The following is a 22029-nucleotide window of genomic DNA, read 5'->3' as shown; positions in this document are numbered from 1 at the left end:
TCTGCAGACTTCCGTGGGTCTGTGATGAGATAAGAGAAATTGAGAGTAAACATTTCGGAACTTAATAGCAATTTGACATTTCCATAACCTCATTTTTCTTACATTTTACTAAAGTACGGGTCTGCAATGCATTGGACACTTGAAAAATATTTTCTCTTAGGGCTGGCCCTGTGGCCGAGTGGTTAAATTCACGCGCTCTGCTTCTATGGCCCAGGGTTTCGCCAGTTTGGATCCTGGGTACAGACATGGCACTGCTCATCAGGCCATGCGGTGTCCCACATAGCACAACCAGAAGGACCTGCAACTAGAATATACAAGTATATACTAGGGGGTTTTGGGAAGAAGAAGAAGAAGAAAAGAAAGAAGAAGATTGGCAACAGATGTTAGCTCAGGTGCCAAAAAAAAAAATTTCTTTCATCATCTGGTGATCCTGGTGTTCTTTTCTTAGAATGGGTATTTATATGTTAATTTGTCTTTTGTAGGGTGTGGCCGGGAATCCAATGGTAAAGTCTGTGCTTGATAAAACCAAACATTCAGTAGAAAGCATGATTACAACGCTGGACCCTGGCATGGCTCCATATATCAGTATGTACTGAAGATAGAGCAGCATCTGCCGTATATTTTTAAAGTATGTGCTCATGTCGGCCACTAATTGTAATTCCACAGGCCTTGTAATTGGTGGAAATCCTCTTGTATTCTTACCTTGATTGTCAATCTTTGTTTTGGTATTGTTAATTCATCTTTTTCTTAGTCACTATTAAATAAATTTTTTTTAAGATTTTATTTTTTTCCTTTTTCTCCCCAAAGCCCCCCAGTACATAGTTGTATATTCTTTGTTGTGGGTCCTTCTAGTTGTGGCATGTGGGACACCGCCTCAGCGTGGTTTGATGAGCAGCGCCATGTCTGTACCCCGGATTCAAACCAACAAAACACTGGGCCGCCTGCAGCGGAGCACGCGAACTTAACCACTTGGCCACGGGGCCAGCCCCTAATATTTGTTTTTGACATTTCTTCAATTATCTATTTTAATTAAATGTGTTTATGCTTAACTCAGCAATATTTTAGGGGGAAGTTAATCTGTTTACTAATAATATCCAATTAATAGATTTGTTAGGAAAGCTATTTTAACTGCTTTTGAACCCTCATTACCACGAATCCTACAGATAGTTGACATAGACATGCTGTCTGCTGTTGAATAATTATGTATATATTTTTTTCTCTGAGGAAGATTCGCCCTGAGCTAACATCTGTGCCAATCTTCCTCTATTTTTTAGTATGTGGGCCTCCAGCACAGGATGGCCACTAACAGAGCAATGTAGGTCTCCACCCAGGAACCAAACCCAGGCTGCTGAAGTGGAATGCACTGAACTTAACTACTAGGCCATGGGGCCAGCCCCTGCTGTTTAATTTTTTTTTTTTAATTGAGTTAATGATAGGTTACAATCTTGTGTGATTTCAGTTGTACATTAATGTTTGTCATTCGTGTTGTAGGTGCACCATTTCACCCTTTCTGCCCACCCCCCACCCCACCTTTCCCCTGGTAGCCACTAATCTGTTCTCTTTGTCCACATTTTTAAATTCCTCATATGAGTGCAGTCATACGGAGATTATCCTTCTCTAACTGGCTTATTTCACTTAACATAATTCCCTCAAGGTCCATCCATGTTGTTGCAAATGGGATGATTTTGTTCTGTTTTGCAGCTGAGTAGTATTCCATTGTATGTCTATACCACAACTTCTTTATCCATTCATCTGTTGATGGGCACTTAGGTTGCTTCCATGTCTTGGCTATTGTAAATAATGCTACAATGAACATTGGGGTGCATAGGACTTTTGGAATTGCTGACTTCAAGCTCTTTGGATAGATACCCAGTAGTGGAATCCAGTCCCTGCTGTTTAATTTTTAATGTACATATCCAATATGTGAAAAAACGTAATTCCTTAGCAGAATCAGTGACCAATTATTAGTAATTTTGTTGAAGATAACAATTTACAGGCCAAAGCTGTGCACCAGGTACCTGAACAGAGATTTTCAGAAGCAAAAAGAGTCAATAGCTTTCACAAGTCTTGACTGTGTTGGTAATGTACTGTCTAGTAAATGCCGAAGGACAGGACCTAGTGGTGATAAGTACCGTTTATTAAATGCTTGCTCTGCCAGGCACTAATTCTCATAAGAACTCCTCAAGGTAGGTATGATTTTCCTCAAGTCTTAGATGAGGAACCTGTGTTGAGAGATACTTGATTCTCAGTCACACAGCTGGTGGAGCTAGATTGAACCCATGTTCAACTTTGTTACTCTTAGCCACTTTGTTTCCCTTAAACTAGAAAATCAAATCAAGAGTTAAATCAGCTGAATTTTCTTCGTGTTTGTAACTGCCAAAGGATTTAGAAATTGGACCCTATTGATGCGGGGTCGGTGAGCCGAGGAGTCGAAAGAAAGATTTCTTAGACTCTTAAGATCTGGCAGTAGTGCTCTTTTATTTAGAGAATAGAATAGCATGGGGACAGGACCCATGGGCAGTCAGGCTGCTGCGTGGGGACAGGGCCCACGGGCAGGAGGACACTGCTGCTGCCGCTTCTGCTGCAAAGTGGGGTGGAGAGTAAGGCTAAATTTAAGGCATAGGTATGTGAGTTATCTCTTTACAAGACAAAAAAAAAAGTTAAAATGGTACCAGTGCTGGTAGGGTCTGGCCATTGGGCAGTCCCACAACTTTTAGATAAGAATCAAACCGGATTGAGTAAATGGCAGAAGTCACCGCTTAAATATTATCCTCAGCTAAACACACAAACACAAGAGGATTTTGGCGGGGGGGGGGGGGGGTCAGTTACATGAGGTTGCCAGACAGTAAACAGCTTAAGCTCTTGCCTTCCCCGTTAAGAGTTTTCATAGATGAGGCCATCCCCCCTTCCTCCTGGCGCAGAGAGGGAGGCATGGAGATTTCCTTCACAAACACAACTGTCTCTCATCAAAGGGCGAGCAAATTCCACTCCTCGGAGCCTGCTTCTCATCTGCGGTTTTAAAATTAACGAGCCTAAAATCCTCATCACTATGATATGTATTGATTTCATATATTCATAATAATCGCTTGACATAATTAACGCATCTTATATATATATTTTGTTCACAAGCTTGTATTTTCAATGAGAGAAAGAAAGGAATTAGTGTTTTTGGAGCTCTTGCTGTTTTAGTGGCTACCGTGTTAGACTGTGAAAGCAATTATCTTATTTAATCCTTAGAGCAACCCTGTGAGGGGGCAGGGATTTTCCTATGAAGAAACACTCAGTGACCTCCTCAAGGTAAGGAAGCTAGTAAATGATCAAGTCAGGACTCAAACCCAAGACTGTTCCTCAGGCGAGTAGTCTGTGTGACATCAAGAAAAAGGGAAAAAAGCAAGGAGGGAGGGAAAGAAAGATACAAATGAACTTTCTCTTATTAGGAAATACCATAACTGATGATAACATATAATCGTAATCAGTTAGCTATAAAAAACAATAAAACTGAGTGTGAAAAAGCTGTCACTTTATTGACAGGCAGCAAAAGAAAGACCATTCTGATCTAACAAAACTCAAAACAACAATGTTTTTGTACTAATATTCTAGAAATCACTATAACAATTTCAAATGTATCAAGAAAGCAGAAGAACTATGAGAAATGGATTTTAACACAGTTTGACTTTCTATATTCTTTTAATTAGTTCTCCCTTCATTGTCATGAAAGGCAGCACCATTCACCACAGAAAGGCTGAACAGCTTTTGAGCTGAAGCTTAATGAGAGCAGCCCTTAGTTAGGGTCAAGACACATGTGCCACATGGAGAAAAAAGTGTGTTCTTCCTCTTTTCCCCTATGTGACCCATTGGTTTTAGGTTTTAGTAACTTAGGAAATTCCAGTAAAGATGAGATCCGTGACATATTATTGTCACTCAGGAAAAAAAAGATCCATGATAAAAAGCCCAAATATTTGGAAAATATTCTCAGCTATTCCATGAGATATTTATTAGGGAAAAGCATACCATTGTTTCTGGGGCAAAATATTTTACAATACAAACAGCTTTCTTGAGAAATCTCTTTTACCAGTGATAGCCGTTAATGCCAAGTAGCAAAACGTGCTGTGCTTGGAACCAGCGTATTGAATTCAGTATATCACATGTTAGCTGAAGATTTGAAAAAGTAATTAGGCATATTTTTCAGATTACTCTGTCTAAACAGTAGACAGGTTTTTAAAATAATTAATTGAAATATTTGAAATGTTTTAAAATACTTTTTTTCGTATTGCTCTTAGTCTTTTTAAATTTCAAGTTTTATATATGTTGGTATTTCAGTTTTCATAAATGCTTGCATATTTGTATAAGGGAAGTAATAGATGTATAATTTATAAATAAATATCCATTTATTTGTGGTAAATGCTCTTTTTTTTAAAAAGATGGCGATGTATAATAAAAAAGTTTGGTCCTACATTTAAACTGTTTTCTGGATAAGAAGCACATTTCATGGTAGTCCTTGTTGAGTACAGAACTTCTGTGCAACTCATTGACAAATTACTTATCGGTAACAGTCTTCGTTTTCATTTTCTGTAAATAGAATATCCTAAATGTGTAACTTATACTTCATAAGTCAGATATTTAATTTCTATGATACATCTATAGATGAAAGACTGGAAACTGTAACATCCACATGATGTTAGAAGTCTGTGTATAATAGATGTTTGTCTTTATTAACCAACAGGAGAAAAGCCATTTTGATTTGTACCATTAAAAATGCAATAAATGTGTCTGTCCAAGTTTAAACTAATCAGAAAATGGAACTTGGCTAAATTTAATAGAGCGGTATAGTAGAAAAATAAACTTTTCATAACTGTTATCATTTCCAAAATTAATATCTGGAACACTTTTTGGGAGCTATTATTAGATGCTAAAAAAGTATTCCATGAACAGATTAAGTATGGAAAGTACTGGGTTAAAGTCATAATTTTTAACTGTTGGATTTCTCAGAATCTTTATGTTAATTTGCATTGTGCAACAAAGAAATGTGGTGTGCAGTATCTCCCACACTTATTTGACCACAGCATGGTATATCCTGGAATGGTATTTCATAGAATGCAGAAAAATGTAGTGTTCATTTGTGGCAGATATGCTATTTAGAACCATTAGAAGGTATGTACCATCTTCTGCTTGTGCTTAAGACTTCCTCAGATAATGCACTAAATTCTCATTTTCAAAACTCAGGAAAAGTTGGTAGTTCAGGGCTAAGCACTTTTTGGAATAAGATGCTGTGAGATTAGAGGGTGAAAATGTGCCTGGTTGTATCACATGGTGTGAAAAGAGCATTTCAGAGCCTGGCAGACCTGGGTTGAGTCCTGACATCATCACTAAGTAGTTATGTTACCTCGGGCAAGACGTTATCAGCCTCAGTTTCCTCAGTCAGTAAAAAAGTTAATCTATGTCTTGCATCATTTTAGGTTACTAATAATTATGTAGTGATGTGAGGTTAGTAATAAAATATTAGCATATCTTAGTGATTATGAGAGTTCCATTACTTTAATTTGGAATTTGCTTCTGGTCTTTGTAGGATCTGGAGGTGAGCTGGATATTGTAGTGACCTCAAATAAAGAAGTAAAAGTTGCTGCCGTCCGAGATGCCTTCCAGGAGGTCTTTGGCTTAGCTGTGGTTATAGGGGAAGCTGGACAGTCCAATATTGCCCCACAACCAGTGGGCTATGCAGCTGGATTAAAAGTGAGTAACAGAGCCCCTTTTTCAGGATATAGAAACTGGAAGTTAGTTTTTTTAATAATTCTGATAATAATCCTTTGGTCTGTATGGAGCTAATGGGTTTTTACATCCTGACATATTGAGCAGCTTGGTTTTTAATTAGACAACTCTGTAGTGTTAGGAAGATATAGTGGAGTTTTAAAGAAACCTAAGATAGGTTTTGATTATTGGGGGAGGGGAGGAAACATGCAGAGAGCACAAAAAAAGAGTAATTCGTCCTAAAAGAGATCTTCTTAACCCAGTGTTAATGTTTGAATCAATTACTTAAGTTATAATGTCCCTTGAATCCCATAAGCTTTTTATTACTATCACTATTAATACTACTTTACAGTTATGTATTTCTTCATGGTTTATGGAACTCTCCTATATTGGGAAGTTTCCGGAGTGGTAATGGGGTTCTAGTAAGCAGGTTCTGAATTGACCCTGCAAGTCTTCCTTTTCCCTTGTACTTGGTGAGGGGATGAAGCCCTCAGTGGAAAAGCTTCTCTTAGCTCGCTTTTTCTGATTCTTCCCCTTCCCTGTCCTTTTAACTCCTTTGCCTTAAAGAGCCGACTACCTGGCACCTTATAGGCACTTGTATGCCTATGTATAATGAGTTTGCCAAGGTCTCACCAGCACGTAGAGACCTATGAAATCTTATTACCAGTAATAACCCACTTATCAAAAGGAAAACACCGGCTTAGTTTTTCATAGTGAAGGAATAGGATCTTGTGATTGAATCCATGGATAATGCCTATGTAATTATGTATGGTAGAATGACTTATTTTGAAGAGAAATTTTACACAGTTGCATACTCAAACCACTACTTGAACGTTATATACTTTGTCTTCTAGCCTGTTACCATCACAGAACTTGTCATACATTTACATAAATCCACTTCCATTACCAGTGTGCAGGATCTGGTCCCCTCTAGCCTACTCAGTGTTAGAGTTCCAAGAATTCTGCCCGCTCTCTTATACATTTTTTACCATCAGCATACAGACATGCAAACATCTCTCCCACCTTAAAAAACAAAAATAAACCAAAGAAAACCTTAAATTTTGTGACCTCAGTTCCCCCATCACCTACCAGGTTAGTTTTTTGCTTCCTTTTACAGCGAAACTCTTCCAGAGAGTTGCCAACACTTTATCTCCAATTCTTCCCGGCATATTCTCTTAAACCTACCCCGGTCACCACTCCACTAAGAATGCTGTCAAGGTTACCAGTGTTCTCCATCTTATTTGACTTTTCAGTGGCTTTTGAGACAGTTGACCATTCACTCTTCTATAATGTTTCTTCACTTGACTTCCCAGATACCAGACTTTTGCTTTTTCCCTACCTCGCTAATTGCTCGCTCCTCTGTGCTGCCTTTGCTGGTTCCTCCTTTTCTCCCCAACCTCCTGATGGTCTCTTTATCTACATTTACTCCCTTGTTCATCTCATACTGTCCCATGGCTTTAAACACCATCTATGTGCTGACAGTTTCACATTTGGGTCTCCAGCAGAGACCTCTCATGTAAACTTGATTTATAGAAAAGTTGCTTTTTTGACACCTTTACTTGAATGTCTCAAACTTAATATGTCTTGTACTCAACTTCTTTTCTTTCCTCCCACCCTGCTCCCCCCAGCCTTCTCCATCTCAATTGATGGCAGCTCTATCCTTCCGTTTTCTCAGGTGAGAAACCTTGGAGCCATCCTTGACTTCTCTTGTTACCCATATCCAATGCATCGAGAAATCTTGTTCGCTCTACCTTCACAATATACCCAGCATCTGACTACTTTTCACTGTCCCCACTGCTGCTTCCTTGGTTGGAGCACCACAGTGTCTTGCTGGAATCTTGCAGTCACCTCCCAATGGTCATCCATCTTCTGCACTTTCTTTGCCTTGTAGGTCTCAACAGAGGAGCCAGGATAATCCTTTCAAAACATAGGCCAGACCATATCAGTCTTCTTTTCAAAACTTTTATTTCACTCAGTGTAAGACCCAGATTCCTTACAGAGGCCTCTACAGCCCCTCCCATGATTTGGCTGATCTGGCCTTCTGTTTTTTTCTTTGGCTTCATCTCCTGCTGGTCTTCCCCCTTGGTCACTCCATGCCAGCCATGTTGGCCTCCTTGCAGTTATTCATACTTGTATGGCATGCTGCTCTCTTCTTAGGGCCTTTTCAGTAGCTGGTTCCCCTTTCTCAGACACTCTTCCCTCAAATACCTACTTTATTGACTCCTTAACCTCCTCCAGGTCTGCTCTCAGATCTTCCCTCCGCAGTGAGGCCTGTCCTGACTGCCCTGTTGAGGACAGCAGTCTGCGCCTGCCCTACTCATCACTCTTACCCTCCTCTGTTTTTTTTCCTACAGCATGCAGCACCTTCTGATACTATTTAATTTACTTCTATATTTCTTTTTTAATACTTTATCCCAGTAGAATTAAGTTCCACAAGCACAGGGATCTTTGTTTTGTCCACAGCTGTGAACTTATAGAATAGTGCTTAGAGTTCTTTAAAATGAATATCCAGCAGTCTCATCAAGATATCTTGGGATAGGGCTGGCCCCGTGGCCGAGTGGTTAAGTTTGCGCGCTCTGCTGCAGGCAGCCCAGTGTTTCGTTGGTTCGAATCCTGGGCGCTGACATGGCACTGCTCGTCAAACCATGCTGAGGCAGCGTCCCACATGCCACAACTAGAAGGACCCACAACGAAGAATATACAACTATGTACTGGGGGGCTTTGGAGAGAAAAAGGAAAAAATAAAATCTTTAAAAAAAAAAAAAAGATATCTTGGTATAAAACTGCAAGCAACAGAATTCAAAATGCTTGGGTAAATCTTTTAAATCAATCCTTTATTTCCTCAAGTGAGTAGTCTAATCCAGAAGACATTTTCACTGTGGGGTCTATTTTGAATTTTGGGTTAACACTCAGTCAGAGAATAGAGATTTTTCTCTGAACAGAACTCCAGCTGCCCCCTGTTGCTGTACCTTGGTACAGTACCTTTACAGTCACATGGTGGTCTTCAAACTGGTGTTTGAAGCACCTCTGATGACACAGAAAGATTGGAAAGGTCTGAGTAGACCCAAATAGTTTTCATTTCTACTTCCTCAACTTTGACATGGACTCTTTCCTGAAATTTTTCTGCCTGAATACACGCCTGTGATTGAAGCAGCGTGCCGCTCTCCTTTTCCATGTCCCGCTAACAAGCCCTCTTCCCTCCCGTTAGAAATAAAGACCTACCTCTCACCCACTGAGATGGGCCACATTGCCCAGAACGTAGACTCCTGAATGTCGTGTGAAGGGACAATTCAGAACAGTGTTTTAGGTATTGAGAATGCAAATGACATAATGATTCACTAAAATTCTTTTGCAGGTCATGTGGTTTCCAATTGTTTGTTCCCAACAGAACTGAAACAGGACTAGACAGAGCTGTCAGCAGATAGGGCATTCATAGTTTTTGATGATAGATCACCATGTGATTTTTAGAATATAACTCAAAATTACATGGTTTTTGAAACATGGGTCTTAAATATTTTGTAACGTTGAATATCAGTACACAGACGATATCTAAAATTAGGATATTGAACTTGAAAGGCTGATAGAGATTTTTCTGTGAAAAAACCCTTATGGATATTATTAGTAGTTAATTTATGTTGTGATTTTATTAGTATCTGCAGATTTATTTTTGTTACTGGTTTTTGCCCTTCAAGTTTAGACATATGGGCTCCTTTTCCACGATCTTCAGTACAAGCTTAAAATTAAAATTCATTGAAACTGATACTACGTACGTATAGGAAGTAATTTGCAAATTTTTCAGCTGCTTTTTTTCCCCAGAAACAGTAGGGGGAGCCAATGAGAAGAAAAATAATGTAGAATCCTAGAATATTAAAATTTAAACCCAATTTTTCCTCCCCATCAGATTTTATTTGAAGTGAATGCCTTTTTTGAATTAAAGGTGTGCATTAAACATATAAAACTGTTTAAGAAAATAAGTCAGCCGTTATTACAGTTAGAAAGTTTCTGAAGCTTCTCATATGGCAAGTATTAGAAAGCTAATCAGTTAGGACTATTGTTTTATAGCTTGTATTCAACAAAGGTGTAGTTAATAGCTATAAGCACTTATGAAGAAGCTTTGAATTTTGATTATCTGAACCAAGTTGCTTTGTATAAGCTCCTAGAGTACAGTATAAACTCAAGGGGCCTTTCTGTATCTTACTTCAGTTCTGAGATGATTACTTCAATGTGGCCTCTAAACCGCCTAATTCTTGATCCCCTATATTGCTGAAAAATAACGTTAAAATTCCATTCTCACAACATTGGTAGGGACTAATAATAAAGTATATTTATGACTCCACAAGATGCCACGTTTAATTAATGTGGTCAGAGGAGAAGAGGCTGATGTAACCCCCTCTTCATTTCTCTTCTGGATTCCATAAACAAACAAAGAATTAAATTTGTCTGCCCAGCTTATTATCCTATCACTTATAGGAGCTAGTTAATTTCAATTTAATATTTTGTGAACCCAGTGAAGTATAAAGCCCTGTGCTGTAGGATGGTGAAAGATGGACAAACTTAGTTTTTGTTTCCTAGAAGCATAAAATCTAGGAGTGTTTCATTGTAGCCGTAGCTAAGATACGCCTTCGAAGAGGTAGGGATGAACCTGTGCTCGTCCCCCTCATCCCCTAGTAGCTTTTACTGGATTAACATTTATTTAAATTTCTTTATAATCAAAATTTAGCCATAACTACCTCTTGGGAGGAGTAAATTAGGCAAATTTAAATTTTCCAGTATAAAAAGTTGATTTTCTCTCTTATATTTTTTTTCAAATGCAAGAGCTGCCTCCTCATTCTGTATTCCTGGATTTCGTGACATCGTGTTTACACCATTCAGATTCTTAACATTAGTGATATAGGGCTTCAGAAGCCGTTTATTTTTCCTTTGTTCAGTTTTTCATGTAGTAAGTCCTTACTGAATGCCTATTAGATTAGACACTGTGCCAGGTACTGGAGATAGAAGAGTAAGTAAAAATACACAGTCTTGATTTTGTTGTGGTTTAAATCATATCTTCCTTCATCTTTAAAAGCTAATGTCGTAAATTTGTTTAGCCATTCTCATACGGTTGTCGCTTTCTCTTCTTTCAGATGTTTCTGAAATAAATTTATTCTGAGAAGTGTCCTAGCTTTCTTAATTTTCATTTGAATAAGACCTGACCGCTTAATCTCATTCACTACTTAGCTCTGCTGTCTGTAATAAAAACAGGTGTATCATCCACGGCTAGTTATATTCAGAAATGGAGTTTTATCTTGGGTTTCGAATATATTCTCAGCACATCATTCACGATCACTGTTTATGAAGTGACTCAGATAAAAGTAGTAAACGGCAACCTTGCCCTCATTCATCCAGCTTGTAGTTTTCTGCTATAAGATACATATTTAATTAATCTGTACAGTGTTCTCTGCCCCCCAATTTTGTTTCATAATAATTTGCTTGAATACGCTTTTGTGTAAAATATACATTTGCAGTTTTAAAAAAAAATGAACTCATTTGGTATGTGTTTTAGGGCTGTATTTAAAGGGGATCAGAGGAAGAGAAAAAAACTTATTTACTATTGATATGATTGCCTGCCAAGAAAATTCAAGAGAGAATCAACTAAAAAACTACTAGGAATAATAGATTTTTATTCAGTAAGATGGCCTCTTGCCCGATCAACATAAAAAGTACATAGTTTCCTTATATTAGTAATAACCAATTAGAACATGTAATATAAAAATAATCCATTTCACAGCAGCAACCAAATAATAATGCATAGAGGAATAATTTGGCAGGTGCGCTGCAAACTGAATACTGAGGGGAGCATGATTGGATTTTTCATATTTTGTTCTCTCTACTTTTGTTTTAATGTTTACAATGAGTTTGTGTTTGTGTATAAATGTATGCATCGATCACTTACGTAATTAGTGCATTTAATGCTGAATAATTTGAAATGGTTTCTAACCTACACTGTTGTTATTCAGGGCGCTCAGGAGCGGATAGATAGCTTGCGTCGAACTGGAGTGATCCATGAAAAGCAGACTGCTGTGTCTGTAGAAAACTTCATTGCAGAACTGCTACCCGACAAGTAAGAGGCTTTTTTTTTCCTAACGTAGTTACAATTTTTTTCTTGTAATAAGAACTTTCAAGATCTACTCTCTTAACTTTCAAACATACAATACAGTACTATTAACTGTTGTCACCATGCTGTACATTCTATCCCCAGAGCTTATTTAATTTATAACTGGAAGTTTGTACCTTTTAACTCCCTTCATCCATTTTGCCCACCCCCCCCCCCCCCCCTCTGGCAACCACCAATCTGTTTATATCTAAGAGTTTGGTTTTTTTATTTTTTAGATTCCACGTTTAAATGAGATCACACAGTATTTGTCTTTCCCTGGCTGACTTATTTCACTTAGCGTTATGCCTGTCCATGATGTTGCAAGTGGCAAGATTTCTTTTTTTATGGCTGAAAAGTATTCGATTATATGTACAAAAGACTTTATATACATTGTATATATGTGTATGTTCTACCCTTTTTTTATCCGTTCATCATCAACAGACACTGAGGTTGCATCCATGTATTGGCTGTCGTAAATAATGCTGCAGTGAACACGGAGTGCGTGTACCTTTTTGAGTTAGGCTTTTCATTTCTCTCGGATAAATGTCCAGAAGTGGAATTGCTGGATCATATAGTAGTTCTATTTTTAATTTTTGAGGACCGTCCGTACTGTTTTCCATAGTGGCTGCACCAATCTACAATCCCACCAACAGTGCACAAGTGTTCCTTTCCCCCCCTGTCCTCATCAACATTTCTTCCTTGTCTTTTCGATAATAGCCATTCTAGCAGGTGTCAGGTGATACCTTGTTGTGGTTTAGATTTGCATTTCCCTAATGATTAGTGATGTTGAGCCTCTCTTCATGTACCTGTTGGCCGTCAGTATGTCTTCTTTGGAAAAATGTTCAGAGCCTCTGCCCATTTGTTAATCAGATTTTTGGGGTTTTTTTGCTCTTGAGTTGTGTGGGTTCTTTATATATGTTGGATGTTAACTCTTTATCAGATATATGATTTGCAAATATCTCCCGTGCTGTGGGTTGCCTTTTCATTTTGTTGATGGTTTCCTTTGATGTGCACAAAGTTTTTAGTTTGATGGAGTCCCACTTGTTTATTTTTGCTTTTGTTGCCTTTGTTTTTGGTGTTGAATCTAAAAACTTGTCACCGAGACCCATGTCAAGCAGCTTACTGCCTGTTTTCTTCTAGGAGTTTTATGGTTTTACATATTATGTTCAAGAGTTTAATCTACTTTGAGTTAGATTTTGTGTATAGTGTAAGGTGGTGGTCCAGTTTCATTCTTTTGCATGTGGCTATCCAGTTTTCCCAACACCATTTATTGAAGAGACTGTCTTTTCCCCATTGTGTATTCTTGTCTCCTTTGTTGTAAATTAATTGACTGTATATGCGTTGGTTATTTCTGGGCTCTCTATTCTGTTCCATTGATCTGTATTTCTGTTTTTATGCCAACACCATATTGTTTTGATTACTGTAGCTTTGTAATACAGTTTAAAATCAGGCAGCCTCCAGCTTTGTTCTTCTTTCTCAAGTTTGCTTTGGCTTTTCTGGGTCTTGTGGTTCCATGCAAATTTTAGGATTGTTTGTCTTTGGAAACATCAGTGGGAAAAATGCCATTGGAATTTTGATAGGGATTTCATTGAATTTGTAGATTGCCTTGGGTAGTATGGACATTTTTTACCCTTTTTTTTTTTTTGGAGGAAGATTAGCCCTGAGCTAACATCCTCCACCAGTCCTCCTCTGTTTTTGCTGAGGAAGATTGGCCCTGAGCTAACATCCATGGCCATCCTCCTCTATTTTGTATGTGAGACGCCTGCCACAGCATGGCTTGATAAGGGGTGTGTAGGTTCATGGCCCAGGATCCAAACCTGTGAACCCTGGGCCACCAAAGCGGAGTGCATGAAGTTAACTGCTGCACCACTGGGCAGGCCCTAGTATAGACATTTTTACAATATTAATTCTTCCAATTCATGAGCACAGAATATTTTTCCAATTATTTTTGTCGTCTTCAATTTCTTTCTTCAGTGTGTTAATAGTTTTCAGAGTGGAAATATTTCACCTTGTTGGTTAAATTTATTCCTAAGTATTTTATTCTTTTTGATGCAGTTGTAGATGGAACCGTTTTCTCAATTTCCTTCTGATAGTTTGTTGTTAGTTTATAGAAAGGCAGCAGGTTTTTTTGTCTTGATTTTGTATCCTGCAACTTTGCTGAATTCGTTGATTAGTTCTAACAGGTTTTTGCTGGAGTCGTTAGGGTTTTCTATTATAATATGTCATCTGCAAATAGTGACAGTTTTACTTCTTCCTTTTCAATTTGGATACCTTTAATTTCTTTTTCTTGCCTAACTGCCTAAGATTTCCAATACCACGTTGAATAAAAGTGGCATCCTAATCTTGTTCCAGATCTTACAGGGAAAGCTTTTAGTGTTTTATTGTTGAGTATGATGTTAGCTCTGGGCTTGTCGTATATGACCTTTATTGTGTTGAAGTGTATTCCCTCTATACCTACTTTGTTGAGAGTTTTTATCATAATGGATATTGAATTTTGTCAGATGCTTTTTCTGCATCTCTTGAGATGATCATATGATTTTTATCCTTCATTTTGTTAATGTGTATCGTGTTGATTGATTTGCAGATGTTGAACCATCCCTGCATCCCTGGAATAAATCCCACTTGATCATGGTGTATGATCCTTTTAGTGTATTGTTGAATTTGGTTTACTAATATTTTGTTAAGGATTTTTGCATATGTGTTCATCAAGGATATTGTCCTTTAATTTTCTTTTCTGTGGCATCCTTGTCTGGTTTTGGTATCAGAGTAATGCTGGCCTCGTAAAATGCATTTAGAAGTGTCCCACGTCTTCTGTTCCTTGAAAGAGTTTGAGAAGGATTGGTTAATTCTTCTTGAAATGTGTGGCAGAATTCACCAGTGAAGCCATCTGGTCCTGGACTTATGTTTGTTGGAAGATTTTAATTACTGAGCCAATCTCCTTACTAGTAATCAGCCTGTTCAGATTTTCTGTTTTTTCCTGATTCAGGCTTAGGTTGTATGTTTCTAGGAATTTATCCATTTCTTCTAGGTTGAGCAGTTGTCGGCATATAATTATTCAGTAAGAAGCTTGTTATGTTTCTCTTAGGAGCAAAATATAATTGGGTCTGGGGAGTTCACTCTGAATACCTAATAAAAAATGTATCCCATTTTAGAAGCAGAGAGAAAATTGTGTTCTGGTCCCATTTAACTGACTATGTGACTGTGTTGCTCACGTTTCTACCCTTGTTTCTCCTTTTTAATTAGAAAATGCAGGTAGTAACAACTGTGTTCTAAGATTGTGTTAATAACCACTGAGTACAATAACACTAAATATAAGATGATACAATGGTAAATTGGCTTGGATGTAATTGACCACCAGTAACAAACACAATCATTTGCACAGTTATTCAGAGTAATGGAAGGTATGGGCGAGAGGGCCTGGTGGTAGTCACTATGTTTGAGTTCTTCTGGGCACTACCTCTTATCTATTTAGTTTGGAAATAACTTCCAGACAATATTATTCATCATTGTTTTTGAGGACATTGTACTTTTAATAAATGGTTTTATGGGAAAAAACTTTTTTAATGTGCTGGATTGATTTATATTGAAATAACTTTCCAATTGTTGAAATCTACCTTCTTTTGTAACCACATTGTGGTTTTGTTTTTCTTTTAATTTTTTGTTTATTTAGTTTTGAATAACACTGTGCCCAGTACTTTGTGGCTATAATATACAAAAAATGTTTTCCAACTTTAGGGGTATATTATAGGCCAATGGGGAGAGAAAATATATACACAGATGAACTGTTTTAAATGATTGCATAAGAAGGCATGTCATTTTTTCCTGACAGTAAACATATACAATGTCAGTGGAGGTAACTGAGTGTGGAGGTGGTGTCAGATGAGATTGATGAGTAGTTGGGACTTGAACTGGATTTTGAAGAGTAGGTAAAATTTGGATAAGTGGAAAAGAATAGGTAGGACATCTGAGTGGAGGAAAAGTTTGAACATAATTTAAGATGTATTCTGGGGTCTGATTGTATCAGCTTGGCTGAACTTTTGTTGGATAGGAAATCAGGAAGTGATTTGGGGACAGATTGTGGAGAGCTTCAAATGCTAGGTTGAGAAGTTGAACTTTCTGTGTAAGCACCAAGTAACCATCCAATGATTCTTATTTCATTTTCTCCTCTATTAACCTTTTACTATTTAATGGTTACCTTAGAGATTACGTTGTACCTTCTTTGATGTATTACGTTACAATAGAAAGTATGACTTTTGATAATACTGGAACTGCTTTTAATACCATTCCCTGCCGCCCCCACCTTTTACAGTATTGTGGTCAAGTATCTTAATTCTGCATGTATTTGAAACTTCTAAGATCTTACCAGTATTGTTCTGTGCAGTCAATATTCATTTATATTTACTCTCTGAATTCTGTCCTGCATTTTTTGTTTTTCCTTCTGCCTAAAGAGCTTCCTTTGGTACTACATTATAATGGAGGACTGTAGCTATGAATTCTCTCAGTTTTTGTTCATCTGAAAGCACTTTTAATTCACCTTGATTTTTGAAAGATATTTTTGCTGGATATAGAAGTCTAGGTTGGCATTTCTTTTCTTCTTCACTTTAAAGATGTATTGTTTTCCGGCTTCCATCATTTCTATTAAGAATTAGCTATCCATCTTACTGTTTCTATGAAGATAATGTTTTCTCTGGCTGCGTTTAGGATTTTTTCTGTTATTTTATTTTTGCAGTACTGTGGTACACCTAGGTGTCTCTGTGTTTGCTCACTTTTATATTTAAATTTTTGTGGATTCACTGAGCTTGATTCTGTCTTTCATTGGGTTTATATCGTTCATCGATTTTGGAAAATTTGTGGCCATTGTATCTTCAGAATTTGCTTCTGGCCCGTCTTCTCTCCTTTCTCTTTTTGGGACTCTAATTACATGCTTGTGTACATTTTGACAGTATTTTACGTTTCTCACATTGTCATCCCTCTTCCCATCCCCCACACTGGTTTTTCTTCCTCTCTTCTCCAGGTTGAGCATTTTCTGTTCACGTCTTCAGGGTCAGTAATCCTGCTCTGCTGTGTGCAGTCTGCTGTTAAGCCTATACGTTGAGTTCTTACTTTAAAAAACAAAAGATTCAGTTTATCTATTGAATACCTAGACCTTTTCATCTGTTTTGACTATCTTTACCTCTTTTTTCTTGACTACATGAGTCATAGTTATTTTAAAATCCTTGTCTACTAACTCCAGTGTGTTCATTTGTAGGTTTCCTTTAGCCTCCTATTGGTGAGATGATATGGTGCCCTCTCTTTGAATGGCCAGTAAACTTCGGAAGCTAGACATTGTTGATGAGAAACTCTAAGTCTTCAGGTGAACTTGAGAAGGTTCACCCTTTCCTCTAATGAACGGAGTTGTGGGGTGTGTGGAAATGGGTAGTGTGGTGTACTTTAGTCACAGACTGAGCTGAGCCGGGGCTGGGTTGCACTCAGGGTCAGCTGGAGGTCTTCAGCTCATCTTTGAAAGGTTCTCCCTGTCCAGAATGTTATTTTTTCTGTCTTACTTGCTCTTACAGCTCTTTGATGCATTTGGATATGTGACTTGTATAACTCATCCAGCTTCTCATTGGGAGTATTGGCCTCTATCATAAATGGCTCCATCATACCTGGAAACTAGGCTAGTTTTCCTACCAAGTACCTTTTGAGCAGAAGAGTAGCATATTGGGAAGATTAGGAATAGTTAATGGTATTAGGAAGTCTGTTGATGGTTTCTAGTATGGATTAAGAAGGAGAAAAGATGGAAAGGTTGTGATAGTAAGACACAGAAAGAGGAGAGAGGGAGGACATGAGAATAGACAGCAAACCCAGAATCCAAAGCGCTTGATAGTTCCTGCTTTGGCTAATTCTCTCTGCAATGTTACTGTGGGAAATAACGTACAGAAGATAAAGTCAAGGAAATGCATGCTTATAACTGAGACTAAAAAAGACCAATTCAGGAAGAGCAAGTCAGCTGAAAGAAGAAATCCCAAATGTGTTTAGCCCGTAGCATTGTAGAGCCAGTATAGACCTGTCTGTGATGAAGTTTGCATCAGTTCATGCTACATGAGAAAAATTAGCATGATGTATACCATACATGGAAAAATGCCAGTGTAAATATGAACCATCCTTATTCAGAGATTAACCTATTAAGTTTTAAAATCTTGGTTTATGTGTTAAATGTGCTAAAATGTCTTTAAAATGTCCTTTCTGGGGCTGGCCCAGTCGTGTAGTGGTTAATAAGTTCACGTGCTCTGCTTCGATACCCTGGGGTTCGCAGGTTCAGATCCTGGGCGCAGACTTAGACACTGCTCATCAAGCCATGCTATGGTGGCATCCCACATACAAAATAGAGGAAGATTGGCACAGATGTTAGCTCAGCAACAATCTTCCTCAAGCAAAAAGAGGAGGATTGGCAACAGATGTTAGCTCAGGGCCAATCTTCCTCACACACACACACACACACAAAAATGTCCTTTCTTCTGTGAATTGACTAGTGTTAGTAGATGTCTGTCTTTGTTAAAATACAAATTGGCATACCTACATCAGTTCCCGAGATTCTATTTTGAAATTTTTTCAGCTGCATGAAATCTCAATGTCTTGGAAACCACACTTCTTCTTAAGCCTTTTTTAAGTTAAAGTGGTTTCCACATAGGATTGGTCAAGTCCATGAAGTGACTGTCCTTGAACATGGTCAGTGGATATTACCATTCTTCCTCCACGCTGGGGTGGGGAGTGGAGATGGAGTTGAAAGACAGTAAGAAGGAGAGGGAGAAAAACTGAGAGTTTACTCAGCCAGCTGGCGAAAGAAATGGAAGAGGTTTTGGTGGGCATAACAGTGATTGCAGTTTTAGATACTGAGTTGAAGAGAATGGGGTATACAGGTGGATGTGTTTGGGAGCATGATAGTATTTTAGGGAACAAAGGTGATCCTGGAGTTCTAATGTGTGTTCACTGGTGTCTCAGAAGAGACTTTTCTCTCAGCTTCAATGAGCCTGCTTTTCAGGATGTCCACGACTGTCAGCGTAGTCACTACAATTACGCCCTGCCACCTGCATTATACACAAATCATGCAAAATACAGTATTGATTAGTATACCAAATACAATGAATATTATTTAATGTTCTTAATTTAAAACAGAGTCTTAGGATATGAATACTACAGACATTACAAACTGCCATTTTAATACTCAGCAAAGATATTCTACATTTTACTTTGTTGTTTCTTTGAATAGGTATAGGAGTTTCCTAATGCATTTTGTATTTCATCACACTTTATTAGATCTACATATTTAAAAAAAATAGACTTTGAACATTTTCTTGCTCCATATCCTCTTGTTATTTAAATTCATAGTTTCAGGGCATCTGGTTTCATGGTTCTGGTTAGATAAAATGCTAATGGTCTTACAGATGATTTCACTTAAGTCAATTTTAAAATGTATCACTTTTTATAATTTATAAGTATCTTTAAATGGACGAAAGTTTTCTCGATTTCACGAAGCTGTTCTCAAAGACTGATTCATTGTAAATAGTTTTGGAAACGTGACTAGAAAGATTTATCAGGAATGAGGAGAGGATTATTTCCTGTAAGTGAGCTTATTTTTTAATTTGCTAATAGCTTTGCTACTTCGCTACATATTAGTGATAGAGATGGTAATATAAAAATTCCCGTATTTTAGCAACTGACATTTTAAGAATATTACTCATGACAAACTATTTGCATGTTTAAATGGGCAGATTGATCTGCTGCATATTTGAGTAATCCTATTCCCGTTCTTATGCCCCATCTTAGCATTTCTTGCTAAGGAACTTTACATGGTAATTTTCAGTTATTTTTTTGTTATTCTCCATTCTTTTTCTCCTCTTGGAATTAAGCCAACAGGAAAATTTTAGATACTGCTTTTATGGATTGTCCTCTTGAAAATTGATTAGGAGGACATTTCCTTTTTGAAATCTGCCAGTGTATTATCTGAATGATAGTACTTGTTTTTTGCTTTGTTTTCTCTATTCACTATAACTTTTATTGCACACACAAACAATTTGAGACTCGTATATTCTCTTTCAGGTGGTTTGACATTGGTTGTTTGATAGTTGAAGATCCCGTCCATGGCATTCATCTAGAAACGTTTACTCAGGCCACGCCAGTGCCTCTGGAGTGTGTCCAACAGGTCAGCTTCTCCTTCTCTTTTTCTTTCTGCTCCAGAGAAATGTGCAATATTGTTTTCAAAATAAAAATTTGTGTCAGATTGTTCATTGGAAATCTGATAAATTCTTGATTTTGCTTCACTCTTTTCCCTTTTAGCCTTTTCTCTTTGCTTTTCAATTCACTGTTCCTTCCAGCTTGTTTTAGTACCTCCCCACTTTGCTTGTCTAGCTGTCTTTGAAAAGGTGATACATTATATGGTTAATCACTATTTCCCTCATTTTTTTCTTTGTTTTTATGGTTGTGTTGACCACCCTAAGATCTTCTGCTGGTTTTATGTTCACCTTTCATTTACGTTCCATTTTATCTCACATTTTATTCTTCTGATGCATCCATTTCCTTTTTCTTTGTTTCGATCTTCCTCTTTAAGTTTGTTCATCTTTAGTGACAAGTAGAAACCTATGTAGCAAAAAGTTCAGAAACTTTAGATCAAAGGTTCGTGTCTTTAGGTTTGTTGAAAAATGTAACTATAGTTTACCTATCCACAGAGTTTCCACAAGAATGTAATCATAAATGTATAATGATTTGATTCCCTCTATATTTTTGTTACCTTGAATCCTTTCTTGAACAAAATGGAATGTAAATATATATGCATTGTAATCTTGGTACTCTTACATGGTATTTTGTTGACTTTTTTCTCTCCTCTGTTTCATGAAATTTACCACATTTGTACTTATATACATTGTTGAATGGCATTTCAAAACTGTCTCTTAAAGTTATTTGTGACTTTAGGCATTTGAGAATCTGATAAAGCTTTTGGGTTTTCTCCCAAGAAAATACATGTATACAAGCACATAAATTTGGCATATATGTTCATAGAATCTGTGGAAGCAACCTATGGCCCTCTTTTAGGGCTTTACAGTTTTGATGGGAACTAAGAATTTTTTTTTTCCCTCCCCAAAGCCTCAGTACATAGTTGTATATCCTAGTTGTAGGTCATTCTAGTTCCTCTACGTGGGATGCCCCCACAGCATGGCTTGATGAGCGGGGTGTAGGTCTGCATCCAGGATCTAAACCTGTGAACCCCGGGCCGCTGAAGCACAGTGCACCAACTTAACCACTTGGCCATGGGGCTGGCCGGGACTAAGAATTGATGCTTGGAACTTTGAAATTTTATTGAATCTTGTAATTATACCATAGTTTTTATCATAATTTCTTTCAGAAGTTGAAGAAAACATTTTTTAGATGGTGACATTAAATCACCTTTGTATTGGAGAGTTTAAAGATTGTAAGCAAATACTGTGCATACTTATATGCCAGTCAAGAATGAGTATTAGGTTGAACTGTACAAAGTTGCTGTCTTTGAAGTCAAAAACAGTCAAATATTGGCAGTTTCATATGATTCAACCTAATTACCTCAATGAAGCGTTAGACTGGAAGAATTTCATCTAGCCCCAAAAATATCAGTGAGTTCTAATGGTGTTATAAGTGAGGTCTACAAAGTATTCAAAGAACATAATTCTCATGCTCTGTAGAGTATCAAAAATAGAGGTAGAAAGTTTGCCATTTCATTCTGTGAGACTAGCCTGTCACCTAACATCACAAAAATTATAATACAGTGTCACTTAAGAACTAAATGTCAGAATCATTGGTAAACTTAATAAATAAAATTCTGAAATGTATTAGAACATTAAAAAAGGTTCTGGAACCAATTCCAGTAGGGAGGGTTTCTTCCCACGCCACCAAGCACTTCTTCAATACCATCTGGGGTCATACAAGTCAACTCAGTTCTGACACTATCTTCCCAGAGATAGTGTCAGATCTCTTGGAGTTAAGGGCTCAGTTTCACAAGACTCCCCCCCCAACCACCACTTCAGACACTAATTGCAAGTCCAGGTTGTTACTGTACACTTCTGACAAACTGGCTATAAATTAGATTCCCATGACCCTCTCCTTGGATTCAGTTAATTTGCTAGAGCAGCTCGTAGAACTCA

At 37.6% G+C, this 22029-nt stretch overlaps 1 protein-coding gene across 1 annotated transcript in view; it reads left to right on the top strand.

The window, feature by feature from the left end:
• The window catches only part of PRRC1 (proline rich coiled-coil 1), a 43537-nt gene that overhangs the window by 10961 nt on the left and 10547 nt on the right, over window positions 1–22029 (top strand). Inside the window, exons 5-8 of the mRNA XM_046667237.1 lie at window positions 483–585; window positions 5567–5730; window positions 11742–11845; window positions 19958–20060. Of these exons, the coding sequence (XP_046523193.1) occupies window positions 483–585; window positions 5567–5730; window positions 11742–11845; window positions 19958–20060 (474 nt within the window). The remainder of the gene's footprint in view (window positions 1–482; window positions 586–5566; window positions 5731–11741; window positions 11846–19957; window positions 20061–22029) is intronic.

Source organism: Equus quagga, chromosome 7 (genome assembly GCF_021613505.1).
Source record: "Equus quagga isolate Etosha38 chromosome 7, UCLA_HA_Equagga_1.0, whole genome shotgun sequence".
NCBI lineage: Eukaryota > Metazoa > Chordata > Mammalia > Perissodactyla > Equidae > Equus > Equus quagga.
The sequence above is the reverse complement of the archived record's forward strand: the minus strand, read 5'-3'. Positions and strand labels throughout refer to the sequence as shown.